Source organism: Sinohyriopsis cumingii, chromosome 9 (genome assembly GCF_028554795.1).
Source record: "Sinohyriopsis cumingii isolate HCF-2022 chromosome 9, ASM2855479v2, whole genome shotgun sequence".
NCBI classification, from domain to species: Eukaryota; Metazoa; Mollusca; class Bivalvia; order Unionida; family Unionidae; genus Sinohyriopsis; species Sinohyriopsis cumingii.
The window spans coordinates 15,134,071-15,152,780 of record NC_142969.1 but is presented as its reverse complement, the minus strand read 5'-3'; the positions used below and the strand labels follow the sequence as shown (position 1 = coordinate 15,152,780).

Sequence of the window (18,710 nt, the reverse complement as noted above, 5' to 3'; positions counted from 1 at the left end):
AATATTTTTTGCACTTCACTCCATTGAGTTATCAAAATCATTTATATTGGAAAATTATCAGGCTAGCATAAATAAAAATTAGTGTAACGACTTGCTTGTTTCATAGGCAGGTAAAATAAGAAATGTGTTCAGAAACTTTGCTCGGAGAGTTTTGTTTCAACATTGTGATACCTAATCCAGTATTCTTTCCTTGCAAATATTAGACATAGATGAGTGTACAGCAGGACAGTCAGGGTGTCAGCAAACCTGTGAAAACTCTCCTGGAAGATTTTCTTGTTCCTGTTATTTTGGATATGCCCTGACAGAAGACAGAAAGACTTGCAAAGAAGGTATTTTTCATTTTTTACCACAAATATATTAACCAAAATTTGCAGTATGAGCATGTTTAAGTTCGATGGGAACGTCATACAATATTTTTGGCAGTTTTGCAGTTATTTGAAACAGTGAATCTCAGTTTAGGAGTAGCCATTGTGCCTTACTTTGGTTGATTGGCAGTACAAGTAGTACTCTACTCTGGTTGATAAGGAGTGCAAGTAGTGCCCTACTCAGGTTGATTGGCAGTACAAGTAGTGCCCTACTCTGATAAGGAGTACAAGTAGTGCCCTACTCTGGTTGATTGGCAGTACAAGTAGTGCCCTACTCTGGTTAATAAGGAGTGCAGGTAGTGCCTTCTCTGATAAAGAATACAAGTAGTGCCCTCCTCTGGTTGATTGGCAGTACAAATAGTGCCCTATTTTGGTTGTTTGGCATTGTAAATATTGCCCTAATCTGGTAGATAAGGAGTACAAGTAGTGCCCTACTCTGGTTGATAACAAATACAAGTAGTGCCCTACTCTGGTTGATAAGGAGTACAAGTAGTACCCTACTCTGGTTGATTGGCATTGTAAGTAGTGCCCTAATTTGGTTGATAAGGAATACAAGTAGTGCCCTACCCTGGTTGATTGGCATTGTAATTAGTGCCCTAATCTGGTTGGTAGGGAGTACAAGTAGTGCCCTACTCTGATTGATAAAGACTACAAATAGTGCCCTACCCAGGTCAATTGGCAGTACATGTAGTGCCCTACTCTGGTTGATTGGCAGTGTAAGTAGTGCCCTAATCTGGTTGGTAGGGAGTACAAGTAGTGCCCTACTCAGGTTGATAAGTAGTACAAGTAGTGCCCTACTCTGGTTGATAAGGAGTACAAGTAGTACCCTACCCTGGTCAATTGGCAGTCCAAGTAGTACCCTACTCTGGTTGATTGACATTGTAAGTAGTGCCCTAATCTAGTTGTTGTTGTTATGGGGGTTTCTCAGTGCAAGAAAGGCTATACATAGTGACTGGTGGAGGAAGAACCGGGGGAAAAAACTGGTAAGAACCACTGACCCACAGGAAGCTACTGACAGCTTTCTCACAGAATTACCAACATTGTCCAAGACAGAGACTCGAACCCACACAGACAGAGGTGAGATGGCAGTAATCAGTAAAGGCAAATGCTTCGACCACTTGGCCACACAGGGCCCCACCTAATCTGGTTGATTAGTGGTATAAGTAATCTAATCTCATTGATTTAAAAAAAAATAGTTTAAATACTCAGGATCCGATTTGTTAGATATTTTATACTTCAGCTCCAAACTTGCGAAAACATTGTTCAGATTGTTTTTGGATTAAATTTCAGTTATCTTTTATGGTTTTGGCACAATAGGATCTTTAGTCTGTCTTATCAGTTTTTATTTCTTTTTTTCATGTGCGCAGTGTGATTTCTAATTTCTTGTTTGATCAGGCTATTGCTTTGCATAGTGCTACACATATATATTTAGAAATATTTCCAATGAAATGAAGACCTGGAACTGTATAAAGACTACTAGTTTCATTATAATTAATTAATTAATAATAGATTAATTAATTAACTTTCTTTTTATATCTGTGTACTGCTTTGATTTCACTGCAGTTTCTATGACAGTCCAGTGCAGTAGAGTGACAGCAGCACAATATCTTTCACTATGATGTTATTAGTGTTATACAGGTGTTATCAGTACAGTGAAAGCAGCATGAGATATTTCACTCTGATGTTATCAGTGTTATGCAGGTGTTATCAGCAAATAAACAAACAATGCAAGACTATGAACTGAATATGTATTGAAAATTGCTTCTTTTAGATACCGAATGGTGATGTGGATTTAGATGACTACAGGACTACTAACATTTGTTATAATTTAGCCATAACAGTGCATCACATTTGTGTTTGAACTTTTTACTTGCCATTGTATATATTTGTGTTATTGAAATCACTCAGTAGCTACCGTTCTCACTCAACCATATCACAGAGACATTGCATGTATCTAATGTTTTGCCATCCTTTCTGAATTTCATAGTTGAGAACCCCTGCCAACAGTTTGCCAACATTACGTGTGATCAGATCTGTTTGGTGGACTTTAAATCAAGAACAGCTACCTGTTCATGTAATCTAGGATTTAAACTTGCTGCTGGCAACAAAACTTGTGAAGGTAAGTATTTTGCTGTGTATGTTCGGAGTAAAAGGAAAAAGCTATTTTACATGTGAGTAGTGAGCATGGATGGAGTTTGAAAATATAGTCAACTTCAGGTGAGTAGTGAGCATGGATGAAGTATGAAAATATAGTCAACTTCAGGTGAGTAGTGAGCATGGATAAAGTATGAAAATATAGTCAAGTTTAGGTGAGTAGTAAGCATGGATAAAGTATGAAAATATAGTCAAGTTTAGGTGAGTAGTGAGCCTGGATAAAGTATGAAAATATAGTCAACTTCAGGTGAGTAGTGAGCATGGATAAAGTATGAAAATATAGTCAACTTCTGGTGAGTAGTGAGCCTGGATAAAGTATGAAAATGTTGTCAACTTCAGGTGAGTAATGAGTATTCATAAGATATGAAAACATAGTCAACTTCAGGTGAGTGGTGAGCATGGATAAAGTATGAAAATATAGTCAACTTCTGGTCAGTAGTGGGCATGGATAAAGTATGAAAATATAGTCAAGTTTAGGTGAGCAGACAGCATGGATAAAGTATGAAAATATAGTCAAGTTCTGGTCAGTAGTGAGCATGGATAAAGTATGAAAATATAGTCAAGTTCTGGTCAGTAGTGAGCATGGATAAAGTATGAAAATATAGTCAAGTTCTGGTGAGTAGTGAGCCTGGATAAAGTATGAAAATATAGTCAAGTTTAGGTGAGCAGACAGCATGGATAAAGTATGAAAATATAGTCAAGTTCTGGTCAGTAGTGAGCATGGATAAAGTATGAAAATATAGTCAAGTTCTGGTCAGTAGTGAGCATGGATAAAGTATGAAAATATAGTCAAGTTCTGGTGAGTAGTGAGCCTGGATAAAGTATGAAAATATAGTCAAGTTTAGGTGAGTAGTGAGCATGGATAAATTATGAAAATGTTGTCAACTTCAAGTGAGTAATGAGTATTCATAAGATATGAAAACATAGTCAACTTCAGGTGAGTGGTGAGCATAGATAAAGTATGAAAATATAGTCAACTTCTGGTGAGTAGTGAGCCTGGATAAAGTATGAAAATATAGTCAACTTCTGGTCAGTAGTGAGCATGGATAAAGTATGAAAATATAGTCAAGTTTAGGTGAGTAGTGAGCATGGATAAAGTATGAAATGTTGAGAATTCAGGTGAGTATTGAGTATAAATAAGATATGAAAATCTCGTCAACTTCAGGTGTCAGTAGCAAGTATGGACAAGTATGTACATGCTCTCTGCATACCTCATTAGCCTCGCTTAATTAAGGTTAAGTTGGAAACTTTAATATTTTCAGCATTCTGACAACACACAATTTGGTCAAAGCTCTGGTGAAAGTTTTGTCAGGAGCTTAATTGGGCATTTAGATGAGTTTTAAGGTAAAGTACTGAAACTTGATGAAATGTTCCATCTCAAGCAAAATATTAAATTTTACCAGAATCAGGTCGTTATAACCTAAATGTTGCACAGAATTAGCTTTGATTTATTATTGCATTATGGTTAGTCTTTAAATCACTGTTCATTGTGTGGTAATGAAATGTGGCAAGGAATGCATCACAGAGAAGAATTTTAAGCACTGTTCATTGTGTGGTAATGAAACATGGCAAGGAATGCATCACAGAGAAGAAATTTTTACTTTAGAATTGTATCATGCATTTTGTGTTTCTCTGACTTTGGTTAGCTTTTGTGCATGAGTTGATTGCTTGTTTATGTAAGATGATCTTCTTTTGAAGGGATTATTCTCAATTAGTATTACATTACTACACTACTGTAAGTAGGTTACTGTCACACATTGTTCATGCTTGAGTTTACAGTATAAATACAATGTAGCCACAAATATTGAATTTACAGAACATAAGTGCCCTTTGCCTAGTCAAGCTACCATTAAAATAATTTTATATTTATTTAAACAAAACCAAATTAACAGATGAAATTTTATTAATGACCTCAGATTTATTTGATAGTACTGCCCTGTTACAAAGTTAAGATAATTCATTCTACAACAATACATTTTTAACCTTTTTACCTTGGAGGTCATGGCCACATTTTACAGTAGTACTTTGGTCATGATCTCAAGGTGCAGGCCTTGGCCTTCATGTTTTATAATACATGAATAACCCAGTGATTTATATCTTTCAGATATCAATGAATGTACTGAGAAGAATGGTACTCTGATGAATTGCAGTTCCAATGCAGTATGCCAAAATACTAATGGAAGCTATGTATGTTCATGCAGAGTAGGTTACAAATTGGAAAATGATGGAAGAACTTGTTCAGGTTGGTTCCTCATAGAGTTATCACTTAAGTCTCATATTCAATGTAATGTTTTAAGTAACATTGACAACTCTTTGTTGCAGACTTTTTCAAGTTTAAATTATTGTCACAGTAAGTTTTTTGCTGGTGCCCAGCTTAAATTGGCAAGCCAGTATCATTGCTTTGTAACTAGTAAAATATTTATCTCCTAGTTAGTTAGTCATGTAGCAGAGAGCATACAAATCAGGGAACCAAAATAATGGGCATGGTGCATTGTTGGAAAACAGTACAGAGATTTAACACCTTTACTTGGATGATGGTAAAGTACCTATGTATCCTGTTTGAGAATATGATTACACAAAACTTGTGATTATTATTATTTTATTGTTATTATTTAGATAATAATATTAACCCTCTTTCCTTTGTCATCTATTACATCTTCTAAGAAAATCATTATATGAAAGAATTGCAAACTCCAAAGAAGAAAATATTAAAATATATCAATTTGTTTAAACAATGCCAACAAAGAGCTTTGATCCAATGTGAACTGGATTGAATATCATGTGCTGTAATGTCCCTGTGAAAGCACACTACATATGTGAAGAAAGAAAAGAAATCTTCCTGCACTGGTAACAATTAGACTCCTTGTCTGCATTGGTTGATTCAAATGAGTGCCAATTGACCATTGTAGAAGTCCAGAACAATTGATAATTTTCATCTAGAAGACAACCAGCGAGCAGTTTAATTAACAATTAATGATACACAGGCTCCTTTAGTGTGTGTGTGTTTCTCTCTCTGTGTATGTGTGTGTGTATGTGTATTTTCAATGTTGCTTTGACAACATTTCAGTCATATCACTACAATGTCTGCAGTGTGGCCATTTATAGTGATGTCTAGCATTGGGGCATCATGCCATGGACATGAAGCATCATGTCCCACCCAGTTAAATTATCATGACACCAGGTCCACCAATCCAAACACTATCCTCTTAATGTTGATCACTAAGTGAGGCAGCTGCTATTTCAATTTATAAAAGTCTTTGGTATGACTTTGCCAGGGTTCTAACCTGCGACCTCCCACATCCAAGGTGGGTGCAAATCTCCTTTAATATTTCATTTTAGAACAACATGAGCGCAATAAGTGTGATGCACATCTCAGCAATAGTAACTTTTCCTTTTTAGTCTTTCATTAACTGTTATACATAAATATGAATAATAAAAATTAGCAATCATGCAGTTACAAAACCATATCTCCGTCAAATACATTATCTGATCATTTTACATTCAGATAACTTTATTTGCCCTGTGGGACCTCCCAGTGATAGATCTTTTATGACACGATGGAACAACAAATTGCCCAACTTGCCATCTTTCCTTTTCCAGATGCAGAAGGATGGATTGTCAGTGTTCTATCAGCCAGCTTGGAGGGATATAAACAATAGTTCAGAAAGTGAGGGACACAAACTGCCAACTAATTTTGATCTCCCCAGTATGATAGTAAATATCCTGAATCAGTGATCTCATTACCTTGGAGACAAGCCATAGTAACCCCTGCCATGCTTAAGCATCCAAGGTTGCCAATATCCTACCCATTTTTAGAGAAACTCCTTCTTCATACCTGGCTCTTGTCAAGGATGCCTTGTGTGAAAAGGAGTTTGGAACTTCAGTTGCTAGAAGTCTGTCCACTCTGAAAGCATATGAATAGAAATGACAGGTTCCACTTTCTGCCTCCATTTCTCAGCTAGCTAACTTTTTTCTTTTTCTCTTCTAAGACAAGTATTTTCATTTCCATCACCATGGTCAGTGATCTGAGACATATCCTCATTGGTGAGACATTATTGGACATTATAAAGACCTTCCAACTTCAGATTTCTATTTATCCAGGTCATGTTCATGCACACTATTCCCAAAATGGAATCTGTCCTGGGTGTTGACATGGTTCGACTCCTCTAAGTTCAGTCCCCGGTAATTCCAATCCATCCATCATCTATCTTTTCATTCTTATTGTACTTGCCTCAACATGCAGAGTCATTGATATACATACTCTCTCCATGGACCCATGCAGCTCCATCCCAAAGAATCAGTTGTTGTATTGATACAACCTGGATTTATTGCAAAAAACAGATAGGCTTTTTCTGCCTCTCAAATATGGAAAGCAGGGTATAAGACCACAAATTCTGTCCTCTTGGTTAAAGACAGTAACTGACCTGTCAGGAATATGCCTCATGAAAATCTTGTCTCTTGAGATAGATGCAATTTCCAAGATCAGACATAATGTCTCCATTTGGGACATATTGGAAACCATTCAGTGGCATGCCCAGACCACTTTCTCGATCTTCTACCTGCCCAACATTCCCTTCCAGAGGAGAGGATTGAATGTTATCAGCACAGTTGTAGCTGCACAGACAGTAAACACTGCCCGTTTATATTGGCACAACCTTGGAACCAACTTTCCTGGATTTGCCTGGAAAAACTTTAAGGTTGAGACCACAATCAAGTGCAGAATCTGACAGGTGTCTCCCTCGTACATGTTTAAACTCCGGCCTCAATTTGTGCTGAACTAACATTAGGAGAATTTCGTAGGCTAGAAGAGCAATCATTACCTTCCTGGATGACACAGATCAAAGAAGGATGCTCAGTATTTCTTCCTCTGCTTACCAGTTATCCTAATGTAATGTGATCTAATGTAATGTGATCCAGTAATGTTTGATGGAAAAAGCAAACTTTTCAAAGAATTATGTTTCTCCTATAATACATACCTCATCACATTACTAGATACTCCACACTTGGAATGTGAGCATCCCATAAGGTATCACTCAAGTAAATGACCAGTTTAAACTAAGTGTGATAGTAGCCACCTAGCAGTTAGAATGATGGGGGACCTGTAAGAGTTGTTCCCATTGTATATATTATCTAGAGACCAAAAGACATACCTTTTTGCGAGAGGTCTGGATTTGAAAGTAGCTTAGAAAGCTATAATAATGATTTGTACTCAGTAATATGAGAAACATTATTGGCTAATAAAAAATCCTAATATTTCAAGCTAATCAAGCTTTTCATCAGTGGAAGCAACAGCTTACAAAAAATAAACACAAACATTTAACAAAACGTTTAGAGAAAACATCAGGCCTGTTCCATTAAACAATGCATGGGACCCAGGAGAGGCACTTTTAAAACGGGGTACTCACCCACAATTTGAAATTTCTTATCATTTTAGTATGAACTCTGTAAAATCAAAGTACCCTGGCATATATTTTTAAATAACCGCCTTCCTTGGGTACAATGTATCTTTAAATGGAACAGCTCTGAACTATTTACATGTCTGAATGAGTTTTAAAACTAATGAAAAAGATATAAAAATGTGCAAACTAAATATCAAAGGAAGTATAATTATATAGATATGGTGGCATCTGTTTTTGAGCGGATACTTGTGTGATTTGTATGTAATTTGGATTTTTAACATAGCTTTAACAATTTTTCAGTCATATCACTATGATGTCTGCAGTGTGGCAGTTTATAGTGATGTCTAGCACTAGGGCATCATGCTGCAGACATGTAGCATGCTGTCCCACCCAGTCATATTATCCTGACACCAGGCCGACCAGTCCTAACACTAACCTCTTAATGCTGAGTGCCTAGCAAGGCAGCTGTTAGTACCATTTTTGTAAGTCTTTGATACGACTTGGCCAGGGTTCAAACCCACAACCTCCCGCTTCCAAGGTGGATGCTCTAACCACTAGGATACTTGTGGGAGGATTTATTGCTATCTTCAGTCAGACACAGATTTCATAGTGAATATCTTTCTTGTCTTAAATTGTGTCCTTCACTGATTTTCTTTATGCTAAGAGATCTGGGATTGGAAAAAAGATTTTTTGTACATTTTGAAGAAGGTAAATATAACACAAGTATATAGAAACAGAAGTTGTTGTTTGCTTGGGGGAGGCAGATGGGTAGAAAAAATTATTAGTTTAGTGATTGCCTCATATGTTGTACACACATACATGAAGAGTTTGATGTGTCTTGAAATGTATTCATTTTGTTGCAGGTTGATGAGTAAACTCAAATTTGATAGGAAACCATTCTAGTGATTCTAATTTGATAGGAAACCATTCTAGTGATTCTAATTTGATAGGAAACCATTCTAGTGATTCTAATAGCATATTTGTAACTTACAAATTCGTTGTACATGAGGAGGTTTATGGTAAAGATTATATCACATTGATTCTATTTTAAAATTTCTTTCTCTTTTCCAAATTCAAATAATATGCATCTCATATTTATAAAAATTAAGATAATGGTATGGACTACTTATAAAGTTTGTTTTCTAAACTTTCATTTCTAGTACATGAAAATTCACATTGGGTCTGATTGTCATTGTTTACACATATAACTAATATGAAGTGATATGGTGATATGGAAACAAAATGTTTACAAGACTGCTTCTGGTCTTCATTTGCCATTTAACAAAATTAGATTGTGACAATTGAATATAAAAATAGAGTCAGTCTGTCATGCCTGTGAGAAAAGAAGATATATTTCATTTTATTGTTGGAAAAAATCCAGTGCAAGAACACAAGATATAACAATGATCCAGTCAAACAAGATTTTTGTTGTCTATAATAGTAGTCCCATTATCATTAAATCAGCAACAAAACCAGTCAAATTAAAATTCATGAAACTCTAGATATAAAGAAGAATTATTATTGTTTTAATTGCCATAGTCTGAAACACTGACGTCAAACTGTGAAACCTTCTATTCTTCTCACAAATTCCACTGCAGACATTATTTGAGAAAATAAACATTTTGCTATTTTGGTTTTGTTTTTCTTTCTTACAGAATGTGACAGTTTCCATTATGGTACAAACTGCTCAACTGATTGCAACTGCAGTGTTGGATCAGATAGGTGTGACAAAGTATCTGGATGTGTGTGTAAAAATGGTTGGAATGGAACAAAATGTGACACTGACTTCAATGAATGCAGTAATACAGCGTTATGTACAGGGGCCAATATGTACTGCCTCAATACTCTAGGCTCTTACCAATGTGAATGTGAAAAAGGTTACAACAAAATAAACGGATCTTGCATAGGTGAGACTGTCAACCAATCAATCTAGGTGCCAAAACATATATAGATATAACTTATGCACAATAGTATAGGTCCACATAGTCACACCTGTTTATATATACAGTTACTAAAACCTACAGGCATATATTGAATGTTGATTTTACAGGGTATTCCATCTGTGTTAGTATTCCTTTACTATTTCATATTCATCCTTTGTTTCTCAGATGTTTTGTGTCTAAACTCAAATATTCTCAGTGTTTAGTTCATAACAAATTGTTTTATTGTTTGTTTCAATGATACTTCTAACACATTATTAGCTATACCATATGAGGAAATTACAGTTAAGTGCCTTTCCAAAGGAAACACTGAAGCAGCCAGCCTATGCTGACCTGGATGCATAATGAACCTGTGGTTCTAGGTTCATGATTCCCATGTTCTATAAATGGAGCTGCCCCATCTCCATGTAACAAGTGGTGCAGATTTTTGTTGAACGTACAATTTAGATAAATTACAAATGCGCTTAAATATTTCATTTAAGAGTTTGTATTTGCTTGTAATTATTTTTTGTTTTTTTGCACAACCAGTGAGAGACTTTATCCATAAAATTGAATTTTTAAAAAAAAGTAAAAGTACAAGTCATAGCTTATATGGAGAATTCAGTGCTAATAAAATTGTATGATATCAAAAATCGAAAATGTAATTCCCACAAAAATTATATTTACAGAAACAGATTCCAATTTCACTAACATTTTTGACAAAGTAAAGACATAACTTGAACTATGTCATTGGTCAAGTCAGACCTACAGTTAGGCCAATCAGATCTCTAGATTAAGTCCAGACATAAATTCATTTGGTCAGATTTAGGTTAGGTTGATCAGTAATAATTTAAAATCTTAAAGTGTCTTGGTTTGTTTTACATGGTCATTTTATATCATTTTAACCTTTGCTTCAAGACACTATTTGTCTTTTTTAACCTGCTTTAGCAAGGCATATGCAAGAACAATGATCAAGTATTATGTTACTTATCTGTTTTTCTAATATAACATTGCATACCCATTATTTATCAGCCTTTCTCTGATTATTTACATGTTTATAAAAGTGAAAACATTCTATTCATTTAATATGAGGCTTTTACTTACCATTTGAATAAGCTTTACATCTATTTGTTTTCCTTTTACCTGTACAGATATTGATGAGTGCACCCAAAATGTGTGTGCATATAACTGTACCAACACCAATGGAAGTTACCAATGTTCATGCCAGTCTGGATATAAAGTCAATGGATCTTACTGTGCAGGTAATTCTCAGCTCATTTTAATGCAAGTTTTGGTTAGTGAGCTGATGGTAGGGCCCTGAATTCTGCGAGCACTGTGCATTGTCAGACTTAAATTATGTGTTATTTTACATGATGCTAACTTCTAAATAATTATACGATAGGCCAATTTCAGTACAACTTGGTATGAATGTCCCTTTGGATATGTCCTACCAATTTTCTTACCTTCCAAGGCATTGCATGTCATATTAAAAAATGTAATTTTGAACTTACAAATGTCATGCCCCACAAATAAAATTTTGCAAAGGAATGCTTCCAAAATAAAGAAAAAGAGCAGGGGAATGGGTCTATGATGTGTTTATTCCCAAACACATAGATATTCATCTCATACAAAGCATTATCCTGATTTTATAAACTGATGATGACTCCATTAAGGCATAAACAAGTAACGAACAGATGTAATTGCAGTTTATTTAGTAGACCATTGCTGCCATTATAGCTATGTCCTGTTGTCACACCTGGAAAGCAGAATGCACAGAAAGTAACTTGGAGATTTTTATATGGCTAAGAGCAGTTTGTAACATTTATACCAGGAAAATTAAAATAACAAATTATGTTTTGCACTAAACTGTGGGCTATGTCTTTATGAAATGAAATGAATTAGATCAGATAAATTGAAAATAGAATGCAAAGTGGCATTAATAGAGTCACTTGCAAAACAAGAAAACATCTGACATTTTTCTTACTGTACAAAGGTTATAAATATATTTAGATATTTTAATCAGTAATTGATATCGATAACTTTGATTTAAAATTCCTGCAAAATAAAGAAGCTACCAGCTCCAGCCAGCTATATTAACCCTTTACCTCATGCAAGCGTCTTTGGATGCCTCTACTCCATTCGCATGGAAGCGCCTTTTGATGCCTCTAGACACCAGCTATAAACATCAGCCATTTTTAGCTGGTTTTTGTAGTGCCACCTTCGGGGAAAACCCACCTATTAGATACTACATTTATTTCTGCGAATGACAATTACATCAGATCACGTGGTCACTGTTTATGCACTGGTCAATATCTGCTATTTAAAGTAACTGGGTCATCATCTCCACTGTCCAAAATGGCGGTCGTGGATTTTATTCAGTACTTACAAAGTTTTCACGATTAGAATCACAACTAAGAAAGATTCAATAACTTAGGTAAAGGCTCTGATATTGATGTAGGCAGCAATTAGTTTTTATAAATTATCAAATTCAGGTGACTTAGTGATGTAGACGCAAACGAAAAACATGTAAATTTCGAGTATGGGAAATGGAAGCTATGGTTAGTCACACAGCCTCACTGACATGATGGTGAACAAGTTCTCTCAAGATTTTAAAGCACATAAAAAGTTCTTCCATGAAAAATAATTACACGGCTATAACAATCGGACTTTACTCTTAATTTTTTCCACATATAATAGATGTGTACCAAAAATGTAAAATAGTTAAAATTGCTGTTAAACATAACATACACTACATTGCTTAACAGTTCACAGACAGGATTTCATTCAGTACTTACAAAGTTTTCACGATTAGAATCACAACTATGAAAGATTCAATAACTTAGGTAAAGGCTCTGATATTGATGTAGGCAGCAATTAGTTTTTATAAATTATCAAATTCAGATGACTTAGTGATGTAGACGCAGATGAAAAACATGTAAATTTCGAGTATCGGAAATGGCAGTTACGGTTGGTCAAGTGGCCTCACTGGCATGACGGTGAATGAGTTCTCTCTCGATTTTGAATCACATCAAAAATTCTTCCATGAAAAATAATTGCACAGCTATAACAATCGGACTTTACTCTTAAATTTTTTCACATATAATAAATGTGTATCAAAATCGTAAAATGCTTAAAATTGCTGTTAAACGTAACATACACTACATTGCTTAACAGTTCACAGGCAGGCCTATACGTATGTGGTCGGCTAGGTAACAGGTGTTCTATTTATAGCACACTGCACTTTGTCACTATGCTCTATGAGGTAAAGGGTTAACTAAACCTTTTTATTTAATATAATTTTAATTGACTTTGCTGCAAACAAAAACTCCTTCAATAAACCTTTAACTTCCTGTCCCCTTAAAGTGAAAAGTATTTTCAAATTGAACAACTGAGCCAGTGTTGATCAAGCATGATGGAATGTTTCTAAGGATATGTTTTGTCAAAATTGTGTCCTGTGTGGTTCACCTAGCAACTGTATGGCTTCCTTATTTACCACAAAAAACCTGTTTTATTTCTGATTGAAAGTGGCTTAGCAAATTGTGATCAACCTTGGCAGGAATTATGTTTGGAGGTGCTATTATTGTTATATCCTAGGTGGTTTCCCAGGGATTATGTGGCATCTTTAGCAGTTGGATGTTAACATTTTCAGCTTTTTCACTAACTTTTTTGAATGAGTCTTATTTATCACACTTGGTAGGAAGTATTGTTAAGAAATAACAAATGATCTGTCACGTCTGCTTTCCTTAGAACCCTGAGCATTCTGTAGCAATGATATTGAATAAAAACTTTTTTCAAAAATAGATTAGATTGTCTAGATTTCATATCAGATTTGGTAGAAATGTTTCTTTGAACATGCTTTATCAAAATTGAGTACTGGGTAGCTTGCCTAGCATATTTATACCTTCCATAGCAGCCATATAGAAAATCTATTTTTAACTTCTCCAGAACAGTTGAGCCAATTTCAAAACATCATGGTATGAATGTTTCTTAGGTCATGCTTTATCAAAATTATGCTTGGTTTATCTGCCATAGCTACAGCTTGGCTTCATTAATAATTTGGTTGAAAACCAGTTTTTGGCTTCGGTTGTAGAACAGTAGAGTTAGTTTTGATCAGATTTATTAGGAATGTTTGTTAGAACATAGTCTATTAAACTTTTGTATGCGGTGCCTGTTCTGGTATGATCAATAGCAACACTATGGAAAACCTGTTTGTATGTTTCCTTGAATGGCTGGGCCATTTTTGACCAACCTTGAACTCATTGTTCCTTAGGACATGCTATGTCCAAATTACGTTTGCCAAGATAGCTATTTCAAAACTTATTTTTGACTTTTCTAGAATGGCTGAGCCAGTTTTAATCAAACTTGATGAGAGTGTTTCTCAGAACATAGACTCATTATTGTTGTGTATGACATAGCTCCTTTGGCATTGTTATGACTTTCACAGCAATATCATAGAAAACATTTTTCAACTTCCTCTTTAGAACTGTCCAGCCAGTCTTCCTGTCAACTTAATGTACATGTTTATTGTAATATGCTGCATCAAAGTTGCATATTGTTGGCTTCTGATGAGTTGATACCAGTCAGTGTAGAAAAAAGAAATGTATGGATAGGCAGTTTTGGCATTTGGAGTTAGATATATCTTATTGTTTTATAAAAAAATTGTAAATATAAATGGTAATTGCCAGAGCTGTCAAAATTTATTTGCTTTTAACAAATGTATCTAATTATTGGTAATTTGTTTATCTCTAGATGTAGATGAATGCTTACGGAGTGAAGATAATTGTTCTCAGGATTGTCAGAACACAGAAGGAAGTTATGAATGTGTGTGTTATTCCGGCTATGAAATGAATGGTACTATTTGCACACCTCTGCCAGGACAAAATATGACATCTTCAGGCATAACGTTTACTTTCGATATTCAAATCAATGGGAGTCTCAACGAGACTAATACAAATGACTTGTATCTCTACTTTGCAAATCAGACGGTAAGCTCTTGTTTATATATTGTTTACTTTTTGATCAGGAAAAATAAATTTGTGCACTTAATTTATTTTGAAATTAATGAATATTAGATGTGGTTTTATGTGCCTATGAATTAGTGAAATATACCATGATATAATAATGTTGTAAAGGTGTTATCCCCAAGTTATTTGAGTTTATGTAGATGTGCTTCACGGTTTATTAATTTTATTCCATCGCAACCAAGACTTGTGATAAACAGGTTGAATCACATTCTTCGGTCATTTATAATTTTGATGAGAAATGTCCATTTTAATGACATTCAACTAATTTGTCTGCATTCTTGATGATTGTAATAACCTAATTAATTTGTTAGGTTCTTATTTCAGTTTAATCGACATAAAACCATGATATCCATGAAAGAGATTTTTGGTCATGTATGATGATGCAATCTATTTACATTGAGCATACATGTGTCTAAACCCACTTGCGACTCAGCTTCATTAAATTCACTACAGTAAACATACAGATTCCTGACACACTGAGCACTTGGCTGCTTCAAATCCACTATGGTAAACTCACTTACACAGTCTACTGACACACTGAGCACTCAGCTGCTTCAAATCCCTATAGTAAACTCACTTACACAGCCTCCTGACATACTGGCCACTCAGCTGCTTTAAATTCACTATGGTAAACACACCTACAAAGTCTCCTGACAAACTGGCCACTCAGCTGCTTTGAATTCACTATGGTAAACACACTTACACAGTCTCCTGATATACTGGCCACTCAGCCGCTTTACATTCACAATGGTGAAAACTCCTACACATTCTCCTGATACACTGGCCACTCATCTGCTTTAAATTCGCTATGGTAAACACACTTATACAGTCTTACTCCACTACAGTGGATGTATATATGTATTATCATAGCACCTCATTAATGTATTATCAAAGATAACATATTTGGACTCAAACCTTTATGTAAATTTTTGTGAGACAAATAATTAAATTAAGCTAGATTTTTGGGCATCCCATTACTTGAATTATATATTATATTATTTGCAAGGTTCAGAATAGAATTTTACATACATGCACAATACAATCTGTTTCACCCAGAATATTCAATGCAAAGTTAATATTATTCCAACAATCAAAGCGTTAGGCCTGGTACAAATATGTACCTGCATCCAAGTAAAAATAGCTAATAATGGATGCACAGTGACAGTTTGAAAGCTGGTACAAATCAACACCTTAAAATTTAGCCAAGAATACGTATTTAACAGTGTCAGTAAACCAACATTTTGTGTACTGAAAGAAGGTGACCAAAAGTACATACTTAATGGTTGCTGGGCACCCAGTTTTCATCTTTTGAAGCTTTTGAAATGTGCATTTAAACATTCAATCAGGAATCCATAGCTAACAATCGTGATCCACCCAGCTGTCACTATGCATCAGTAGTTAACAGCCAAAACTATGCAGTTAATAATGGCTGCACACCCATGGATTGAAAAGCTTGTGTACCTGAAAATTTAATTAATAATGGCTGCACACCCATGGATTGAAAAGCTTGTGTACCTGAAAATTCAATTAATAATGGCCGCACACCCATGGATTGAAAAGCTTGTGTACCTGAAAATTCAATTAATAATGGCTGTACACCCAAACTCTTAGAGCTCTTTCAAATATGCATTTAAAAACTTGGTGAATAGTACAGTTAATTGGGATGGTGCATCCAAATTCTAAAAGCCATTACAAATGTGCATCTGCAGCCAACATTCAGGAGAGTACAGTAAATAATTGCTACTCACCCAAATTTGAAAGCTTTTACAATTGTGCACATAACATTATAACCAAGAGGAAATAGTTAATGATGACTTTACACCAAATCACATTATTAAATTTTGAGCCATGCTGTATCTATCAAATGACCTTACCTTCTGCTGCCTTCATCTTTTGTAGCTGTACATATATTTCAAAAAGAAGATGGCAAAATATTTCATCAGCATAGAAAACCTCGCTGTTTCGTAAGTATAGCACATTTTCCATTGCTCTTTTTACATTACATTTAAGCACCTCTTGCAGCATTAAAAATTTTGTTTTTTCTAGATACCTAATCAAATTGGTACAAAATGATGGAAGTTCAACCAAATTGGTACAAAACATATGAGGTTTATTTGAAAAGCAACTAAATTAGATTAGTACAATTTAAGATGTTTGGCCAAATCAGTACACACAAAATATGAGATTTATTTGAAAGGCACCTAACTCAGATTAGTATAGATGACGATGTTCAGACAAATCAGTACACACAAAATATGAGATTTATTTGAAAAGCAACTAAATCAGATTAGTATAGATGATGATGTTCGGACAAATCAGTACACACAAAATATGAGATTTATTTGAAAGGCAACTAAATCAGATTAGTATAGATGATGATGTTCGGACAAATCAGTACACACAAAATATGAGATTTATTTGAAAGGCAACTAAATCAGATTAGTATAGATGATGATGTTCGGACAAATCAGTACACACAAAATATGAGATTTATTTGAAAGGCAACTAAATCAGATTAGTATAGATGATGATGCTCGGACAAATCAGTACACACAAAATATGAGATTTATTTGAAAGGCAACTAAATCAGATTAGTATAGATTATGATGTTCGGACAAATCAGTACACACAAAATATGAGGTTTATTTGAAGGAATAATAATCAGATTGTTTTTTAAAGAGAAGTTATTAACAGAAGTGGTTTAGCTTCTTAGTAAGATTAACAGTTTTCCCAAGGTTAGGGTAACATTGGTCTACAGCCAAAATGCTTCTGAAATAAATGTAGTCAAACTTTACTAATTCTGGGTCACTGAGAGCAAAAATGATGCTTAAAATTGATGATTGGCTCTAGTTTTAAACATATGATACTGTGTCAGCATATACAACCCTTTACTTGGGAATGGCGGAGGATAAGTGAGTTATTAACTGACGGGATCTCTGTTTAAGCCATAAATGACTAAAATACTGGATCTATGAATAAATCTTTGACTGGGTTTGGACAGTACTTGCATTTTAGACAAAACAATGAATGAGGCAATGGGAAGCTGGTATTGCATCGTACATGATATGGGTTGCATCATGTTATTAATAGAAGTCATGGATGATGCAAGCATAACTAAGCTTACATCACTCTGCTGAACAAATTGCCCCATATCAGCTCTAGAAATTGTTGTGCTCTCTTATTTGTCAGTGTTTGATTTTGCAAAGGGATACATTTCTGTTTAGCCAAAGTGAGCAGAGATGCCTTGTACTTGTGTGAACAATGCAGATAACTTCTGCTATGTTTGTGGTGAAGTGACTTTTACATCACAAAAGCGCAGTATAACCTCAATGGTTAAGAAAGCCTATCACCTTTATTTTGGCTGCAAAGTTGGAGATCAGGACAAGAGGAGGGCCCCACACATATGCTGCAACACTTGTGCAACAAATCATTGTCAGTGGTTGAACAGGAAAAGGAAATCTATGCCTTTTGCAGTGCCAATGATTTGGAGAGAGCCAGCAGATCATATCAGCAATTTTTACTTCTGCATGGTACCTGTGGTTGGGAAAGGTGTGTCAAAGAAGAAAAAGTGGACTATGCATTGTCCAAACATTCCATCAGATATACACCCAGTACCCCATGGAGAATGACTGCCAGTTCCTGATGCACAGGAATCATTCTCACATGAGTCAGATGAGTAAGAGGATGAAACTTCTTGTCCTGAACCATCAAAGTCACATGACCCATATTTTCTCCAAACCTCCTCCTCTGAACCACACCTCATAAACAAGGTGAATTCAATGACCTTGTTAGGGATTTGGAACTATCCAAGAGTAAGGCAGAGCTGTTGGACTCCAGACTACAGCTGCG

General features: G+C 35.1%; 1 protein-coding gene across 1 annotated transcript in view; it reads left to right on the top strand.

The window, feature by feature from the left end:
* LOC149791309 (uncharacterized) overlaps positions 1–18,710 on the top strand; it is a 134,489-nt gene that overhangs the window by 73,886 nt on the left and 41,893 nt on the right. The window contains exons 22-28 of the mRNA XM_089969840.1: positions 204–329; positions 2,353–2,484; positions 4,624–4,761; positions 9,574–9,825; positions 10,989–11,099; positions 14,587–14,822; positions 16,761–16,825. Of these exons, the coding sequence (XP_089825966.1) occupies positions 204–329; positions 2,353–2,484; positions 4,624–4,761; positions 9,574–9,825; positions 10,989–11,099; positions 14,587–14,822; positions 16,761–16,825 (1,060 nt within the window). The remainder of the gene's footprint in view (positions 1–203; positions 330–2,352; positions 2,485–4,623; positions 4,762–9,573; positions 9,826–10,988; positions 11,100–14,586; positions 14,823–16,760; positions 16,826–18,710) is intronic.